The sequence below is a fragment of the Dipodomys spectabilis genome, unplaced genomic scaffold (assembly GCF_019054845.1).
Source record: "Dipodomys spectabilis isolate Male_0828 unplaced genomic scaffold, ASM1905484v1 ptg000157l, whole genome shotgun sequence".
NCBI classification, from domain to species: Eukaryota; Metazoa; Chordata; class Mammalia; order Rodentia; family Heteromyidae; genus Dipodomys; species Dipodomys spectabilis.
The window spans coordinates 3,459,540-3,478,511 of record NW_024870834.1 but is presented as its reverse complement, the minus strand read 5'-3'; the positions used below and the strand labels follow the sequence as shown (position 1 = coordinate 3,478,511).

Genomic DNA, 18,972 nt, shown 5'->3' with positions numbered 1-18,972 from the left:
TGGCATATTTCTTAAAAGGCATGTCCAAGAAACATGTATTTGCTGCTGGCTGCTCTGAGCTGCCCCCAACCCCGAAGTTCCTTGGGCCAGGGTTCTATCCATGATGCATTAGTGGCCAACGTTGCTTTTGATAACCCCCCATCCAAGTCTTTAGAGCAATCGACTCACCCCTTAGCAAATAGCTCCCCCTTATAGCTCTCTCCTTTCCTGCAAACCCTCACCTAAGACCCTCCCCGCCCCCACACACAGGGGATGTGTGGTGCTGCCAGTATCTTCCTCCTAATCCCAGGAGGGATGTTGGTATTCATAATCTTCCCATTCCCCTTGGCTTGTTGAATCCCTGAACTTCTTTCTGGGTTTCCAGACCTCGCTGCTTCTTTCTTTCTTTAGGTCTGGGAGAAACAAGCACCTTACCTGGTGGACACTCACTGATCTGCTAGATGGGACAGGGTTTGGATCCTGGAGTACTGGGGGTCTTAGCGCAGCCAGGAGGCAGGAGAGTCAGTTCCAGTTCTGGCTCTGCCTCAATTTTCTCATCTGATGGTGGCAGAAGAAAACCACTCACCTCCTATCTAGGAGCAGAAGAGAGGAATAGGAAGACACTGGGAGCTCACAATCCATTTTTAGTGCATACCCCTTCCTCCATGAACTCCTGTTAACCCCTTCCCACCAGCCCCCTCCTCCTAAAGGCTTTACCTCTTCCCCAGGCACTGCTCTAGGGACTAAGCCTTTAATGTATGGGCTTAGGGGGCATTTAAGATCCAAACTATAGCATGATTTATTCCAGCAGCCACCCACTCAGATCATGACAGGGTCTTGACTAGAACTCATAAACTCAGCCCACATCCTCCTACTACCTACTCTTTTGCCTATGGGAATAGGAAGTGTGCTGTCAGCTAGAAAAGGAAACTTCAATGTGGCAATTTACATAATTTACTATCACAAATTGATAGCAATAGAACATTTGCCTGATTGCAGCAGACCTAGAATATAAGTGTGTGTTGATCTCCTCTCTTCTGGGCATTTAAAGATGTAGGAAAACTTGAAGACCCTCAGACCAAAACTATTATGAAGCTGCTCATCAAAGAGATTGGGGAGCCTCGAAATTATGGTTTAACAGATGAGGAAAAAGCAGAACTGGAGAGGAAGACTTTGGAGGAACGCCTGGCCAAGGAGGCTGCTGAGGAAGCAGAACGCGAGCACAACGAGGCCGTGGAGGTGGCAGAGAAGCTAGCTCGCTGGGAGGAGTGGGTGAGTGCAGGAGCTGGGGGAGAGTTAGGGGCAGAAGCTGGCAAGGGAGGCCGGAGAGCCACTGAAGTCAGTTTTGCTTCCCATTCTGCTGCAGAGATACATCTTTGGAAATATCTCCAAGCACGTTTTTGTTTTCTTGGTTTTATGTCAGTAAGTACCAACCTTTCTTTCTTTCTTTCTTTCTTTCTTTCTTTCTTTTTCTTTCTTTCTTGTCAGTCATGGGACTTGAACTCTGGGTCTAGGGGCTGACCCTCTCAGCTCTTCAGCCCAAGGCGAACCCTCTACTTGAGCCACAGCATCACTGCCAGTTTTCTGGTGGTTAATTGGAGATAAATGTCCTACAGACTTTCTCCGGCCTGGGCTAGCTTTGAGCCAGGATCCTCAGATCTCAACCTCCTGAGTAGCTAGTATTACACGCATGAGCCATGGGCGCCCAGCTACAAGTACCATTTTCATAAGGATAATATGTGGTCTTTGACTTAGCAATAACAGCTAAACACCCATTGTCAGTATGAATAATAGCCATCCCTGTGTTGTATAGTATTTTACTGCTTGCTGACCTTATGATTTCATTTTCTTCCATTTACCCATCTAACCTGCTCAGTCAGCCTAATTCCATTCCTTATTCACCAATTCCTTAAGACTAGTAAGTGATCCGGCTTCTAAAACTAGCACTCCAGCCCACCCACGGCGCAGGGTCAGTGTTTCTCACCACAACTATGCAGTGTTTCTGGCTCTCAGGATAAAACATGGGCCCACCACAGCCACTCTATGCTTACAACGCTTCACAGGGGGTCTGGCACGGTTAGGTCAAAGTTCCTCTGACCGTGATCCACAGAGCACTGTGTGACCTGGCTGCTTCTAATGGTTCCCAATTTTGAATAGTACAGTGTCTCATTTCTACCATGTGTATGTCAACATTCATATTTCTTTCCTATCTTTACTAGAAGCCATCTTTCTAGTGACACTTTTTCTGATCTTATATGTATAAAAAACTTCAATGCTTGCCTCTTCTCTACAACATGTTGCATCTTTCTTTTTAAAATATACTTTCCAACGCTCCTCTTCACCTGTATTCCATTGTAGTATATGTTTTTGTGTATTTATCTTGCATCCTGCCTCATCTCTGCACAGGATGCAGGACTCTGGACCACAGTAGGTAGTTGAAACTTTCACCTAATGGTGTCAGACAGCGTGTGAAGAATTGTAGCAGAGAATGGCTGTGGTGGGTCCGCATTTGGCAGGAGCACCTGGCAGAAGCATCAGAACCAATTAGAAATAGGCAGGGTGGGTTTGGGGACCCAGAAAGGACTGCATAGTTCTGGTGAGAAGCAATGACTGTGAGCTTTGTCTTTGTTGCTCATTACTATATTTTCAGTGCCTAGAACAGCCTTGAGAGGAATTATGACCTTATGCACATACCTTTGGATATTACTTCATCTCCTTAGCATAAATTCCTAAAATTTTCTGCTTTAGATTTGATGCACATTTCTAAACTAACTTGGTAACAAAGGTGAAATATTTCACACATCAGTGTGAGTTAGTCGTTGTTTATCTACTTTTCTCCAGCACGGCTTTTTCAATGTTGCTCACATATGTCAAGCTGATAGATAAAACCCAATCTCGTATTCATTTCTCTGAGCACTAATTTGACAACTTTGTCTACCTTTGCTAGGAATTTAAGTTTCTTACATTGCACATTTTCCCTGCCCATGTTTAGGTTATGTATCCGTTTTATTATTTTGTAAGAACTCTTGACAAAGCAGTGTAAGAGAAACAGGAAGGGCCTCAATTGGTCTTTCAAGTCTTGCTGGTAGAGTTCAAATCTTACTTCATACTCTTGGGTACATGACCCTCCTCCTTACTTTCCATGTCTGTTTCTCTGTGATGTTGATTGAACCTATTTCGTAGAATGGCCTATGACATGAAACATGCATATTACACACTATCTATATACTATCCTACCTTTTTAAAATGTGTTCTGATATTTTTTCTCAACTCATCATTTCTTTACTAATATTATTTATGGTGTTTTTCTCTGGCCAAGTGGAAGTTTTATGCTTATATTAGTAGTCAAATCCATCCATTTCTCTACCCCCTCCTTTTGATACTGAGTTGCTGTCTTGCCTAGAAAGACCTCTTCTCAAGTAAATAATGCTAGTTGGGACCCTCTACCTTTCAAGTACCTGAAAAGGAAGCTTCAGGTGAGGCTGACAAAATGACTCAAATGGTATCACCAAAGAATTGGGGTCTCTGACTCTTCTCTACCTTTCATGGTTAGAGTCATCCCAAGAATATATCTGATGTGCCCATTCTTAGTTAGCATCCTTGGCTAAGAGGTGGGCTGGACTTAATGGGTTTAAGTCTCATTGAAACAACCTAATAGACTAACTGGGAAAGTTCTCAAAAGGAAAGCTGCAATTAGTATGCCCCAGAGATCACAGGATGTAATACTAAGCCAGGAATGGCATATGTCACTGTCCCAGTACCTTCTGGATTTTCTGCTAGCACTCTTGTGGTTTCCTTTCTAAATTTTGCTTCATCTGGGCATCTATAAATTTTGATGCAAGAAATGATCCAAGCTGGGCATGATGAGACATGTTTGCAATCCCAGCACTTAAAAGGTTGAGGCAGGAAGATCAAGAGTCCCAAGCTAGCATGATTTACATAAGAAGTTCCTAGGTAGCCTGAGCTACATAGCAAGTAGGCCAGGTGCCGTGGCTCACGCCTGTCATCCTAGCTACTCAGGAGGCTGAGATCTGAGGATCGCGGTTCAAAGCCAGCCTGGGCTGGGCGCCGGTGGCTCATGTCTGTAATCATTGCTACTCAGGAGGCTGAGATCTGAGGATCACGGTTCAAAGCCAGCCAAGGCAGGAAAGTCTGTGAGACTCTTATCTCCAATAAACCACTCAGAAAACCAGAAGTGGTGCTGTGGCTCAAAGAAGGAGCACGCTTAGCCTTGAGTGAAAGGGACAGCGCCCAGGCCCAGAGTTCAAGTCCCATGACCCACAAAAAATAAAATAAGTAAATAAGTAGGGAAAGAAAAATAAAGAATGAAATGAACAACCCATTTGTTTATGGTTTCTAAAGGATTAGACAATTTTCATACCCCCCCCTTTTTTTTTTTTGCTTATTTACCACCTTGATTATAAGGTGGTAACAGTTTTAATTTAAATGCTTTCTTGGGGGAAGGAGGTTCTCCTCTTACTGACTACACATTTACCCCTTGCCAAAACGTTGTACTTACAGAATAAACGACTGGAGGAAGTGAAAAGAGAAGAGAGAGACTTACTGGAGGCCCAGTCTGTTCCCTTAAGAAACTATCTAATGACGTATGTCATGCCAACCCTTATGCAGGGTCTCAATGAGTGCTGTAAGGTTAGACCTGATGATCCTGTTGATTTCCTGGTAAGATTTAATTTTTTAACAAATAATAATTTGGGGCTAGGAATGTGGCTCAGTGGTAGAATGCTTGCCTAGCATGCAGGAAGCCCTGGGTTCGATTCCTGAGTACCAAATAAACAGAAAAATTGGCGCTGTGGCTCAAGTGGTAGAGTGCTAGCCTTGAGCCAAAGAAGCTCAGGGACAGTGCTCAGGCTCAGAGTTCAAGCCCCAGGACTGGAAAAAAAAAATAATTTGAAGGCGGGCATTGGTGTCTCAGGCCTAAATCCTAGCTACTTAGAAGGCTGAGATCTGAGGATCATAGTTTGAAGCCAGCTGGGGTAGGAAAGGCTGTACGACTCTTATCTCTAATTAACTACCTAAATATCAGAAGTGCAGTTGTGCCTCTAAGTGGTATAGCACTAGCCTTGAGCAAAAAAAGGCTCAAGGACAGTGCCCAAGCCGAGTTCAAACCCTACGTCCAACAACAACAACAAAAAAACATAGAATAATAGTAATTTGAAGCCAGGCATCAGTGGCTCATGCCTGTAATTCTAGCTACTCAGGAGGTGGAGATTTGAACATCGTGGTTCAAAGCCAGTCTGGAGGGACTGCTCCGCTTCAGGTTTTTTTGGTGGCTAACTGGAGATAAGAATCTCAATGCCTGGGGCTAGGAAGGTGGCTCAGTGGTAGAGCACTTGCCTTGCATGCCTGAGGCCCTAGGTTCTATTCCCCAGCACCACATAAGCAAAAAGAAAAAAAGCTGGAAGTGGCACTATGGCTCAAGTGGTAGGGCGCTGGCCTTGAGCTGAAGAGCTGAGGGACAGCGCCCAGGTCCAGAGCTCAAGCCCCACAACCTGACCCCCCCCCCCCAAAAAAAGAATCTCAATGCCCCAGCTGGCTTTGAACCATGGCCTTCAGATCTCCTCTCTCTACCTCCTAAGTAGCTAGGATAACAGCCTCGAGCCACCAGTGCCCAGCTTCACTTATTCTTTTGTCATTGTCTTCCTCCTCCTCCTCCTCCTCCCCCTCCTCCCCCTCCTTCTCCTCCTCCTCCTCCTCCTCTTCCTCCTCCTCCTCCTCCTCCTCCTCCTCCTCCTCCTCCTCCTCCTCCTCCTCCTCCTTCTTCTTCTTCTTCTCCTTCTTCTTCTCCTTCTTCTTCTTCTCCTTCTTCTTCTTCTCCTTCTTCTCCTTCTTCCTCCTCCTCCTCCCCCTCCTCCTTTGTCTCCTTTTTTTTTGACAGTCCTAGGGCTTGAACTCAGGGCCTAAGCACTATCCCTGAGCTTTTTTTGCTCAAGGCCAGTTCTACCATTTGAGCCATGGTGCCACTTCTGGCTTAGCTTCACTTATTCTTATATGAGATCTTTATTGTTCATTTAGAACCAAATAATTTATCTTCCTTTATTTTTAAATTGTAAACATAAATAGTAAAATATGAACAGTAATGCATTGTAAATTGTTGACTCTTTCTCTTTTAATTGTAGGCAGAATATCTCTTCAAAAACAACCCTGACATGCAGTAAAATGTCAGAGATCTATACTGTGTATAGCTAGAGTTCAACTTACTGTTGTAATTTGAAAAGTCACTTAAAAGGTTTTTGCTGATTTTTTTCTTGTATGCAAACATAAAGTAGAATTATTAATTCTGTAAAGTAGGATTACTGTAACAAACTACATAGCAATAAGTGACTGCTTCATTAAAACTTTATTTGAGAAGAGAATTAAGGCATTTTATGTTCATGGCCCATACATAGTAATTTAAGAGTTCATCTGGAGATTTTTCTAAGTATTCTGCTCCTACATGTTCATGTTTATAGTAATCTGATTTTTAGCATTAAGAAGACTAGGCTATGTATTCTTTCAGCTGATAATGATTTTACACAGACTTCTATGGAACCAATACCAACAGTGTTAGAAATGGAAATAAATTTCAGTGGTACATCCTGGAAATGGAAATAAATCTCAGTGGTGCATGTTAGAAATGGAAATAAATTTCAGTGGTGCATGTTTTGTCAAATCAAAGCTAGTCAGAGGGGCTGGGAGGGTGGCTTAGTGGTAGAGTGCTTACCTAGCATGCATAAAGCCCTAGGTTTGATTCCTCAGTACCATATAAACAGAAAAGGCCAGAAGTGGTACTGGGGTTCAAGTGGTGGAGTGCTAGCCTTGACCAAAAGAGCACCTCAGGGGCCAGTGCCCATGCTGAGTTCAAGCCCCAGGACTGGCAAAAAAACAAACAAAAACAAAGCTAGTCAGATTCTACAGTTTCTGTAAAGCTGCTTTTGAGGTCAGATTCTGGTGAATGAGTCAGAAGTGTAAACCTGTGGGGTGAAACACTAATATCTGTGCTATTTGAAGCGTTGGGTTTTTGTTTTGTTTTGTTTTTCCGTCTTGGGGCTTGAACTCTGGGCCTGGTCACTGTCCCTGAGCTTATATGTTCAAGGCTAGTGCTCTACCAATTGAACCACAGCTCCACTTCTGGCCTTTTCTGTAGTTTAGTGGAGATGGTCTCATGGACTTTCCTGCCCAGGCTGGCTTTCAACTGTGGATCACAGCCTCCTGAGTAGCTAGGCTTACAGGCATGAGGCACCTGTACGCAGCATCACTGATCATTTTTAAAAATAGACTTTTTGGAAGGTAAGCAAATACAATCATTGTATTAACGTATATTATGTGCAAATTGAACAATGTAACTTGGGAATGGGAGGGATAGGATGAGGAAAGGTGGAGGGAGCACATGGAAAGGGGTGACATTGATCCAGATGCATTGTACTTATAACTTAGAACGTGGAATTGAAATCCCTTTATTCATCTACTCAATAAGAAAAAAGTATTTGTTTTGAATTCTTTGGTGTTTCAGCGATATGTCTGGATTCAATATTGAGGAGTACAAGCTTTTGAAGGAGTCACGTTGCCTTTTTCATATTTCTTGGGTTTCTAGTTTGTCTTCTTCATATCTATTAGCATGGATATCTCTTCCAAAATCTTCTCCTGAATCCAATCTTAAGTACCACTCTTAGATGAGAAAACAAACCACCATAAAAGAAGCAATTGCATCCTGTTAGAAGCTTCCTTTCTTGGTGTACAAGGAGCTATTCATGGTAGCAAAGAGCTCTTCAGCCTATTAGCTTGCCATATGCACCCATTGCTCCCCAGGCATACCAGTTTGTGCCCCCTGGAGATACAGGGGTCCAAGCCTAGGTGTGTTCTCTGACTGCATCAGAGAATGGAGGAAGCAAATACATTAGTGATTCTGCACTTACGGTTGTGACTTTGGCTTCCCCTTTCTCCTCCTCCCTGAGGCACTAGAGTAGAAGTTATGGACTGTTTTCCACTTTTCTCTCCTTACTTTTTTTCTCCATGCTTTTCAGAATTCTGTCCCCCTCCCCCCTTTTTTTTGGTCGGTCGTGGGGCTTGAACTCTGGGCCTGGGCGCTGCCCCTCAGCTCTTCAGCTCAAGGTGAGCACTCTACCACTTGAGCCATAGCGCCACTTCTGGTTTTCTAGCGGTTTATTGGAGATAAGAGTCTCACGAACTTTCCTGCCCTGGCTGGCTTTGAACCGCAATCCTCAGATCTCAGCCTCCTGAGTAGCTATGATTACAGGCATGAGCCACCGGCACCCAGCAAGGTGTCGCCCAGGCTGGTCTCGAATTTGAGATCCTCCTGCCTCATCCCCCTTGTTGATTACCGGCGGTTGCCACCTCAGCTGGCTCTGTCCCTTTTTAATGATTACCAATGCTTCCTCTCTTTGGAAGTATCTCCTATGTTAGCCTAACCCTTCTTATTCAGATATGCAGGGCAAGTGTCTAATCTATCTCCACAAGTCAGTGTGTTCCCTCCCTCCCTCTCCTCCCTCCTTCCTTCCTCCCTCCCTCACCTCCCTCCTTCCTTCCTCCCTCCCTCTCCTCCCTCCTTCCTTCCTCCTTCCCTCTCCTCCCTCCTTCCTTCCTCCTCTTCCCCCCCCCCCCCCCACATTTCTTGCTAGGCAAGTGATCTACTACTTGACCATAGCCTCCCCACCCCCAGTCCATTTGCTTTTAGTTTGTTCTTCAGATAGGATCTCCTATCTCTGCCTTCCAGGAGTATGTACATACTCCTGTTTTTGAGCCAGACTCAAACTTCAAACCATGATCTTCCTGTGTTTGCCCCTGCAAGTAGCTAGAATTATAGGTATATACAATACTCAGTCCTCATCAATAATTTTTTTAAAGGTGCTAGCAGCCAACCCTAAAACAATACTAAAGTAAAACATGTTCATAAAGTTAAAGCAAGAAAAACCTCTTCTTTGGTATGTCAACTTATTCAATTTCTTAGCTCTACTTTAGGGGAAAAATCTATTTTAATTACATCATTTCAGACTGTAAATGAAGATTATATCTCTAGCACTTAGAAGGAAACAGGAGGGGGGCTGGGAAGGTGGCTCAGTGGTAGAGCGCTTGCCTTGCATGCCTGAGACCCTGGGTTCGATTCCTCAGCACCACATAAGCAAAAAGAAAAAAGCTGGAAGTGGCGCTGTGGCTCAAGTGGTAGAGCGCTAGCCTTGAGCTGAAGAGCTGAAGGACAGTGCCCAGGCCCATAGTTCAGGCTCCACGACCGGACCCAAAAAAAAAAGAAGGAAACAGGAGGATTGTGGTTCCACAGCTAGTCTGGTGACACCTTTGAGAACAACCAAATAAACAAAACTCATCTGGGAATGTAGCTCAATGGAAGCGCATACACTTAACATACTCAGGTCCTTCAATTTGATCCTAGAATCACCAAAAGGACAAAAATAAAAAAATAGCACAACAAAAACCCAAAAAACAAAATGCCATCCAAACTGTTTATTAAGAATATATTTAGTTGTGGCATAAAAAGTATGTACCAAAGAACACAGGGCTTTGTATAACCTCTTCGGGTTAACTATGGGTGGGACTGGTGACTTCAGCTATGCAATGGAAAAAGCAAGGCATAGATTACACAAATGCATGAATGACACTAACAGATTCTTGCCGCAAACCTTGCTTGCATGCGTCCATAAAGCAAGTTGCTGGGTTGGAGGGGCCACGTGGTAAAGAATTGACAACAGCCTCCAGAAAACAACCAGCAGCAAAAAAACACTGAAGCCTCAATCCAACAACAGAGTCCTGTCAACAAACACCCAAGTGTGAATAATGCCTTCCTTTTGGAGACCTCCTAAGAGACTCCAGATCTCTCTGACATAAGGATGCAGCCTTTAGGAGTCACTGAAGCAGAAAACACACACTCAGATTCCTGACAGTTTTGCACAGAACTCTAGTAATATGTGAGTGTTGTTGTAAAGTGTGTAACATTTGTAAATTACTCTCTGTAGCAATGGATTATACAGTTGCTTATGTATTCTTACCTTTCAGGTATTAATTTGAGATGATCACCATTGTTTGTCCCTCCCTACCCTCAATTCACATGTTGAAGCCTTATTCCCCACAGGGCTGTATTTGGAGAAGTGACCTTTAATGCAGTCATAAGGAATGGGCTTGAAAGGATGGTTAGTGTCCTTAGGGCCTACAACCCAGGTGACCCCCTCCACAGAAGCTGACCATGGTGATAGCTTGTTCTTGGACAGCTTAGCTTCCAGAACCAGGGGAAATAAAATTCTCTCATTACAAAAAAACATTGTGAAGGAATTTGTTTGACTTGATTTTGTGAGACAGATCTTGTTATGTGTCTCAGACTGGCCTCAAACTTGCCATTCTCCTGTCTCAGCATGGAAGGGCTGGGATTACAGATGTGTGTCACCTCACTTGGCTTGGTATTTTGCTTTTGTAGCCTGAGCAAAGTAATCACTAACTGCTGCTTTGTTTGTTTTAGCCAGAATACCAAGTTCCACATAACTTACTGGAAATATTGGGGAGATCTAAGTTCTTTTTTAAGATCCAATTCATTTTAATTCTGGAAGACCAACTTGTGCTAAGCACTTATTTTACACTTCAAGCTTAAAGAAACTTGAACAATGCAGTCAGGCTCCCTACTTTCATGGAGCTTTAGTGAGACTAGAATGAAAATAAAAATAAAGTTGCAGATATATGATGGCAGTGTGGAGAGCCTCTGTGAGTGATTATCTAGTTATCTATCCATAATGCTGATATTGGGGCTTAAACTTAAAACTTGCTTAATTTTTTTTTTCTCAAGGCTGACACTCTACCACACCTCAACTTTTACTTTTTTTTTTTTTTTTGCCAGTCCTGGGGCTTGAACTTGGGGCCCTGGCACTGTCCCTCAGCCTCTGTGATCAAGGCTAGTGCTCTATCCTTGAGCCACAGCCCCACTTCTGGCTTTTGTTTATGTGGTATTGAGTAATCGAATTCAGCTTCATGCATGCTAGGCAGGCATTCTACCATTGTAGAATTCCCACTCCAACCTCTACTTTTTTTTTTAATAAGTTTTTTATTGTGAAAATACTGTACAGAGGGGCAACCTCTACTTTTATATATAAATAAATAAATAATATATACTGGTTAAGTGGATAAGAGTCTCACAGATTTTTCTAACTGGATTGCCTCAGATCTCAGCCTCTTGAGTAGCTAGGATTCCAAGCATAAGCAGCATAAGCCACCATTGTCTAGTAAGAGTGTGATATTCGAGCTGTGCTTTCCACCATTGTCTAGTAAGAGTGTGATATTCGAGCTGTGCTCTACTGAAAATATAAGAAGTACAAGGGGCAGCACTGCAGATGGGGAGACTCTAAGGTGGAAGGGGGCTGAACATCTCAGAGAAAAGAAAAGAAGACAATGCTGAAGCATGGTCAAGAATGTTGAAGACTTTGAAGTAAGTTTGGGGATGAAACCAAGGAGTAGGTGATTTAGGCCTGTGAGTTACTGTGAAGTATGGTTTCCTCCTAACAGCAATGAGAAGTCATGTAAACAGTTTCCTTGTGGGGGCATGAGATGCTCTGCAGTACTTCAGAGGTCCAGCTGGCATGTGGAACAAGCGAGGAGAAGCAAGCGTGGAAGCTGTAGGAGTCCTGGACTGTTATAACTGTGTAAGCTGGAAAAGATAAGGGCCAAAACTATGGGCAGTGGCAGAAGAGCTGGAGAGGTGGGGATAGGCTGATAGATGTTGGCAGTGAAATCACCAGAACTTGAAAATCAACTGGATACAGGGAGTAAAGGGAAGGGGCGGATCAAACATACTCACCTTTTACTTTGGCTGAACCTGGAATGTAATTGCACAGTTGACTAAGAGCAGGGGGTGGGGGCTGGGAAGGTGGCTCAGTGGTAGAGTGCTTGCCTTGCATGCTCAAGACCCTGGGTTCGATTCCTCAGCACCACATAAGCAAAAAGAAAAAAAGCCGGAAGTGGCGCTGTGGCTCAAGTGGTAGAGCGCTAGCCTTGAGCTGAAGAGCTGAGGGACAGCGCCCAGGCCCAGAGTTCAGGCCCCACCACCGGACCAAAAAAAAAAAAAGAGCAGGGGGTGGGAGGACACAGTTTTGGGGTCAGCTTTAATCAATATGCTACTGTGATTCTCTCACACAAATAACAGGAAATGCAAACTAATGAATATTAAAAAGATAGAAGAACTGAAAGATCTGTGTGTGTGTGTGTGTGTGTGTGTGTGTGTGTGCACGTGTGCCAATAGTGAGGTTTGAACTCAGAGCCTGCGTGCTATCCCTTAGCTTTTCTGCTCAAGGCCAGTGTTCTACTCCTTAAGCCATAGCTCTACTTCTTTTGATAGTTGGAGACAGTCTTACAGATCTTCCACGCTAGACTGGCTTTGAACCACAATAGTCAAGAGTACCTGAGCAGCTAGAATTACAGGCACGAGCCTGGCATTAAAGATGTTAATTAGCTTTATGTAAGATTCTAGAATCAGGGCTGGGAAGGTGGCTCAGAGCACTTGCCTTGCATGCATGAGGCCCTGGGTTTGATTCCTCAGCACCACGTAAGCAGGAAAGAAAAAGAAAAAGCCGGAAGTGGCGCTGTGGCTCAAGTGGTAGAGCGCTAGCCTTGAGCTGAAGAGCTGAGGGACAGCGCCCAGGCCCAGAGTTCAGGCCCACCACTGGACCAAAAAAAAAAAAAAAAAAAGATTCTAGAATCAGGCAACACTTTTATTTCATGAAATAGAGTAAGTGCTCCCCCTGACCTCTTTATACTCACCCAAATTTTCCTTTGAACTATTAAGGATCAAACCCAGGCTATACCTATTGGGTAAGGTGTTATAACACTTAGCTACAGAGCTAACTCCAGACCAGAGTGGGTAAGAAAACAGAGGGACAGAAAGTCTATTATTTCAAAGTTACTTTCCTAGGGGAGGTGGGTCCAGGGCAACTGAACTAAAACAACAAAAAATAATAAAAAAAAAAACCCTCATTGCAGATTGGTTAATTTTTTTTGTTTGTTCTGTAAGACAAAGTAGAGCTTGTGTGAAACACTGTGCTATTATTATCTCTCATTTGGAAGGTCAGACAACTTAGTTTCTCTTGGTGAAACTTCAATATGTGACTTCCTTTTAGATTTTAGTCTGGTCTAAGGGAGCCTTATGCTGGAGCTTAGTCTAAAACAATGGTTTATCATTTTCGTTTAATAATGGGGGGGGGGTGAGAATTTGATGAAGGAACAGCTCAAGAGTACAGTACTCACTAGACTACTGTCATATGATAAAGTGTTTATGTTATTTCTACTTTAGTAAAGTTTCTACCCACTTACATACTGAGTGCTGAACTCAAGGTCTTATGGTAGGTAAGGCCTCTACCACTAAACTATATCCCTAGCCTTCTTTTTCTTCATTCCTTCTCCTTGCCTTTCTCTTTCATTTTTTGAGTCAAAGTCGCTCTGTGCAGTTTAAGTTGCTTCTAGATTTACTATTGAAATATGGATACTGGGTTCAACTGGCGCCATCTTTGCATCTTGGTGGATGTGGGACTTTCTGAAAACTCTTAGAGGTGAAGTCCCACCCCTACCCCCAGGTGACAGAAGTGCCTAAATTCCTAGGGGTAGTGGTGGGGGCTTGGACAATACCTTATTGGACCTGCCAGACCTGTACTCTCGAGTTCCCTGTGACCCTGTACCCTGACGATGGCCCTAATTAGTCCCCACCACCTCAGCTGCCATTTTGCTCCAAGCCTGACTCTCCTCAGGTCACTGTTAGGTCCACTTGGGAAAGATGGGCTCTTCTTTTTTGTTTTCTATGTAAAACCCAGGTAGACTCCTTTCCCTTTATTCTCTCTCCCACCCACCAACTGTAACCCTGGTAACTGGTGCCAGACTCTGAGGTCACGCCTCATCTGCTCCAGTCACCACTGGCCCTTCCCTATATAATCTTTCTCTGTCATTAGTTCCAGCTGCCACATCCTACACTACACCAGTGCAGTCCAGCAGTTTGGTTCTCCCAAATAAACTCTTTTCTGCCTGAACCGTGAGGCAGTCTACTTTCAGCAATCCTCAGTCACCATGGTGTCCCTCTTCAACTCCTCATTAGAGTTGATCTGGTTTGTTGAGACTGTCTTTCTGCTCTTTCTTTACTATCTTCATGGCAGTTTCCTAACAGTATTAAGTGCATCTGAGGCTGCAAGTATTTTTGGGACATGTGTCCGCATGCAGTCACTGGCTTTCTAATAAACACTTCCAATCCACCCTCTCAAGATGTGGCTTTTCTGTAGCTTGCGATCAAATTCCCGTGTAACACTATGTAGCTCAGACTGACCTTGAACAAGTGATTCTCCTTCTTGCCTTGCCAGTGGGTGGAATTACAGCACTTCTGCTCAAAGTACGAACCTGGTTTTTGTTTTCTAAAATACTGGTGAGGTACTTTCTCTAGTCTCCTGAAATGCATCCAAGAGGACCACACAACTGAAGACATTCACATTCTTTAATTCCTAAAGTATACCTTATAAACAATTTTTTGGCCACATCATAATCAACATTGATCCCAATAGATCTCAGATTTTTTTTTTTGTCAGTCATGGGCCTGAACTCTAGGCCTGGGCACTGTTCCTCAGCTCTTCAGCTCAAGGCTAGCACTCTACCACTTGAACCACAGCTCCTACTTCTGGCTTTTCCTGCTTATGTGGTGCCGAGGAATGGAACCCAGGGCCTCATCCATGTGAGGCAAGCACTCTACCACTGAGCCACCTTCCCAGTCCTAGATCTCAGATTTTTAACCTTTTTTTTTTTTTTTTCCTGAATTGGATTACTCAAGTGATGGGCTTGCCTCAGTCTTTGGAACAGCTAAGACTCTAGTCAGGTACCACTGTGTCCAGTTCAGATTTTAAAGGACGTGTCCTTTAAAAGGAAAGTTTCCCAACGAAATCAACAGTGATGACAAGAGTGGACGAAACTAGGTATAAGAATTAGCACTTGAAATGGAGTATTGTACTGATATTGTTATATAGGAATTCAATCAATGAGATAGAGGAGCCACACTTTGATAGAGGTTGAATTGAGAGTCTTTTATTACAAAGCCAGCAACTTTGAACAGACTCCTATCCCAAAAGAATTTATAGCCTCCAATATAGTTAATACAAACCGTACAAAGGCAAAAATTACATGATTGGTATGAGAAACTAATCCTATCAAAAGTATGTTTGCAGAAACAAAGCAAACTGGGTATAACAAGGTGGGGGGCTTAGGGCAAGAATTCCCTGGAGCAAGACTTGCCTGCAGCTAAACAAGACATGTCTGAAATTCAAAGAATGACCTGTTCCCTATCTAGAGTTTTTGGAACTGGGTGAAAAGTTTCCATCATCTATTACAGCAGTGGGGAGAACAAGATGGCCTAACTTAGACCCAGTATCCGTATTTCAATACAAGGGCTACAGAGTAAGTTAGAATTTTCTAGGGGCCACATTTTAAAAAGTGAAAAAGAGGTAGTCAATTTTGGGGGCGGGGGTGCAGGATAGAGATTTAAGCATACTGAGCGAGAGCTCTATACTGAGTTACCCAGCCAGCTCACCTGGTGAAATTACTTTCAATACACATTTTCTTTTTTTTTTTTTTTTGGTCCGGTTGTGGGGCCTGAACTCTGGGCCTGGGCACTGTCCCTCAGCTCTTCAGCTCAAGGCTAGCGCTCCACCACTTGAGCCACAGCACCACTTCCGGCTTTTTTCTTTTTGCTTATGTGGTGCTGAGGAATCGAACCCAGGGCCTCAGGCATGCAAGGCAAGCGCTCTACCACTGAGCCAACTTCCCAGCCCCTCAATACACATTTTCTTCAGTGATAATTCAACATGGAATCGATAATTACAGTTGAGGTATTTCACATACTTTTGTTCAGGCTAAGATCTCTGAAACTTACACCCTCAGCTTTTTCCATTCTGAGTTTCATTCCTAAAATGCTCATTGTTCTGTGATAACAGGGAAATCCTCGTCCCACTTCCTGAAGGTTTACAGGTACCTACAAAGAGAATGACTTCGCTGGGCGTTGGTGGCTCACACCTGTAATCCTAGCTATTTGGGAGGCTGAGATCTGAGGATTGCAGTTCAAAGCCAGCACAGGTAGAGAAGTCCCTGAGCCTCTTATCTCCAATAAGCCATCAGAAAACTGGAAGTGATGCTATGGCTCAAGTGGTAGAGCGCCGGCCTTGAGCTGAAGAGCTGAGGGACAGCGACCAGGTCCAGAGTTCAAGACCCACGACCTACCAAAAAAATAAATGAAAGAATGCTGAGCTGGGAAGGTGGCTCAATGGTAGAGCGCTTGGCTTGTAATGCATGAGGCCCCGGGTTCGATTCCTCAGCACCACATAAGAAAAAAGCCGGAAGTGGCGCTGTGGCTCAAGTGGTAGAGCGCTAGCCTTGAGCTGAAGAGCTGAGGGACAGCGCCCAGGCCCAGAGTTCAGGCCCCACGACCGGACCCAAAAAAAAAAAAGAAAGAAAGAATGCTTTGAAGAGAAGAATTCAATATAGGATCTGCCTTAGGCACTTCCCCAACCGTTTTCTGGGGACGGAGAAAAGCTGGAGAGAGGGTCTTTGGTAAAAGGATGCACTTCATCCTTTCTAAGGCCCGCTGTCATCAGTCTTGTTCTACAAGTTCAGATTCCGTAGACACATAGGCCGAGCCTACAAATGGCATAGAAGCAGACACAAAAAGCTTGGTCTTGACGAAATTCGGGGTCTGGGCAGACACTTTGGTGCCCAGTGTGCCAGGCTCGGGGCCGCGACCCTGTGCAGCGGCTGTACTCCTCCTCCTGCTTGAGGAACGGGCTGGCTCGAGGGCACGAACCTGGTTCTCAGGGCCGCAGGTGCGAAACGCCGCGGTCTCGGCCCGGGAGCCGGCTCCTCAGACAGCACGCGGTGCACACGCCGCAGGCCCGGCCCCGGAACCGGCTCTGCCCGCGGGCGCCGACCCAGCTCCGGGGGTGCACGCGCCGCGGGCGCCGACCCAGCTCCGGGGGTGCACGCGCCGCGGGCGCCGACCCTGCTCCGGGGGTGCACGCGCCGCGGGCGCTGACCAGCTCCGGGGGTGCACACGCCGCGGGCCTGGCCCGGGAACCGGCTCTGCCCACGGGCGGTGACCCAGCTCCGGGGGTGCACACGCCGCGGGCGCTGACCCAGCTCCGGGGGTGCACACGCCGCGGGCGCCGACCCTGCTCCGGGGGTGCACACGCCGCGGGCGCCGACCCTGCTCCGGGGGTGCACACGCCGCGGGCCTGGCCCGGGAGCAGGCTCCTCAGACAGCACGCGGTGCACACGCCGCAGGCCCGGCCCCGGAACCGGCTCTGCCCCCGGGCGCCGACTCAGCTCCGGGGGTGCACACGCCACGGGCGCTGACCCTGCTCTGGGTGCACACGCCGCAGGCCCGGCCCCGGAACCGGCTCTGCCCACGGGCGCTAACCCGGCCCTCCTGGAGGCACGTGGTGCTCACGCCGCGGGCCCGGCCCGGGAACCGGCTCTGCCCACGGGCGGTGACCCAGCTCCGGGGGTGCACACGCCGCGGGCGCTGACCCAGCTCCGGGGGTGCACACGCCGCGGGCGCTGACCCAGCTCCGGGGGTGCACACGCCGCGGGCGCTGACCCAGCTCCGGGGGTGCACACGCCGCGGGCCCGGAACCGGCTCTGCCCACGGGCGCTGACCCAGCTCCGGGTGCACACGCCGCGGGCCCGGCCCCGGAACCGGCTCTGCCCACGGGCGCTAACCCGGCCCTCCTGGAGGCACGTGGTGCTCACGCCGCGGGCCCGGCCCCGGAACCGGCTCTGCCCACCGAGGATAACCCGGCACTGCTGGAGGCACGTGGTGCACACGCCGCGGCCTCGGCCCCCAGGACGCGCCTCCTTCCGCGTCCCGGAAGGCGGGACTTCGCGACGAGCCGGAAGCGGCGTTTGGCGGGTCTGTTTCTCCCCCGCCCCTCTCACGCGCCCACCAGGCCGCGTCGCCCTCGTCTGAGGGAGGACGTGTCTTTCTAAGCCTCGGAGACGAGCTCCCACAGGCCACCGGACACACACTGCCGAAACGTGAGAGGTTTAGAATCGAAATTGCGGGACCCGCCTCCGTTTCTGGAATTACACTTCCCGTGAGGCTGCGCGGCGCCCGACACCTGGTGCGCAGGCGCGCGCCCGGCGTGCGCGGTGACGTCAGCGGTTCTAGAACGTTGCTGTGGTAGCGCTCGGGCGCCATGTTGGGACGAAGGGGAAGGAGGAGAAGCGCTTAAAGCGGCGGGAGCGGGTGCGGGAGTGGGGTTGGACCCAGGGCTGAGCCAGGCCCCCCCCTCCCTCCCGCCTCAGTGGATCATGCCCAGGGCGGCAGCGGCGGCGGTTGCGGGGGGGAAGTGACTGGGCGGTGCCGGCGCCGGAGACGATGCCGTTGTAAGTGCTTGTGTTTTTGTTTTCCCCCGCACGCCGACTGGGCCCGGGCAGGGGGAGGGGAGGGGCGCGCGGCCGGGCCTCGCCCCGCGGGGAGGGGGCCGGGGGTCTCCCCGCTGGGTGGGCGGCCGGACCCGCGGGGGCCTTGCCCCGCTGGAGGAGCCCGCGGGGTCTCGGCCCACCGAGCCCCGGCCTGCGTCTCCCGCCGGGGCCGGGCCGCCTCCGCCGCGACGCCCAGGTTCCCGTGGATTCGCGTTGTCTCCGTCTTGCGCCGCGCTCGCCGCACTTCCGCCTCCCCGGTGGGGGCGCGCGCGGGCGGGGAGCCCCGCTCGCGTCCCGTCGGATGCCGTCCTCCGGAGCTCCACTCCGCACGCCAGCCCAGAGCTCCCCAGCCCCGACCCCCGCTGACCGAGGGCAGCTCCCGGCCGCGGGCTGCCGGATGTTGCCGGTCCCCGTTGCGTTTGGATGCGGGAGCCGCGTTCCGTTCCGCTTGCTGCCTTTTCTCGGTCTTTGCCCCGCACCCCCCCCCCCCCCTCCTGATTGAGTTAGGTGCCGCGAGCTCCACCGGGCCGAGCACACAGATGGGAAGTT

General features: G+C 47.7%; 2 protein-coding genes across 5 annotated transcripts in view; both read left to right on the top strand.

Annotated features, from left to right (window-relative positions):
• The window catches only part of Ak7 (adenylate kinase 7), a 65,886-nt gene extending 59,555 nt beyond the window's left edge, over positions 1-6,331 (top strand). Inside the window, exons 17-19 of the mRNA XM_042692814.1 lie at positions 1,031-1,251; positions 4,501-4,659; positions 6,117-6,331. Of these exons, the coding sequence (XP_042548748.1) occupies positions 1,031-1,251; positions 4,501-4,659; positions 6,117-6,155 (419 nt within the window). The 3' untranslated portion in view covers positions 6,156-6,331. The remainder of the gene's footprint in view (positions 1-1,030; positions 1,252-4,500; positions 4,660-6,116) is intronic.
• An 11,835-nt stretch (positions 6,332-18,166) lies between these two features.
• Papola (poly(A) polymerase alpha) overlaps positions 18,167-18,972 on the top strand; it is a 74,927-nt gene continuing 74,121 nt past the window's right edge. For 3 of the 4 annotated variants that reach the window (XM_042692752.1, XM_042692753.1, XM_042692751.1), the window contains exon 1: positions 18,168-18,384. In XM_042692752.1, coding sequence (XP_042548686.1) covers positions 18,377-18,384 — 8 coding nt within the window. In that variant the 5' untranslated portion in view covers positions 18,168-18,376. Of the gene's footprint in view, positions 18,385-18,972 lie in introns of all 4 variants that reach the window. The other variant, XM_042692754.1, reaches the window with a different exon arrangement.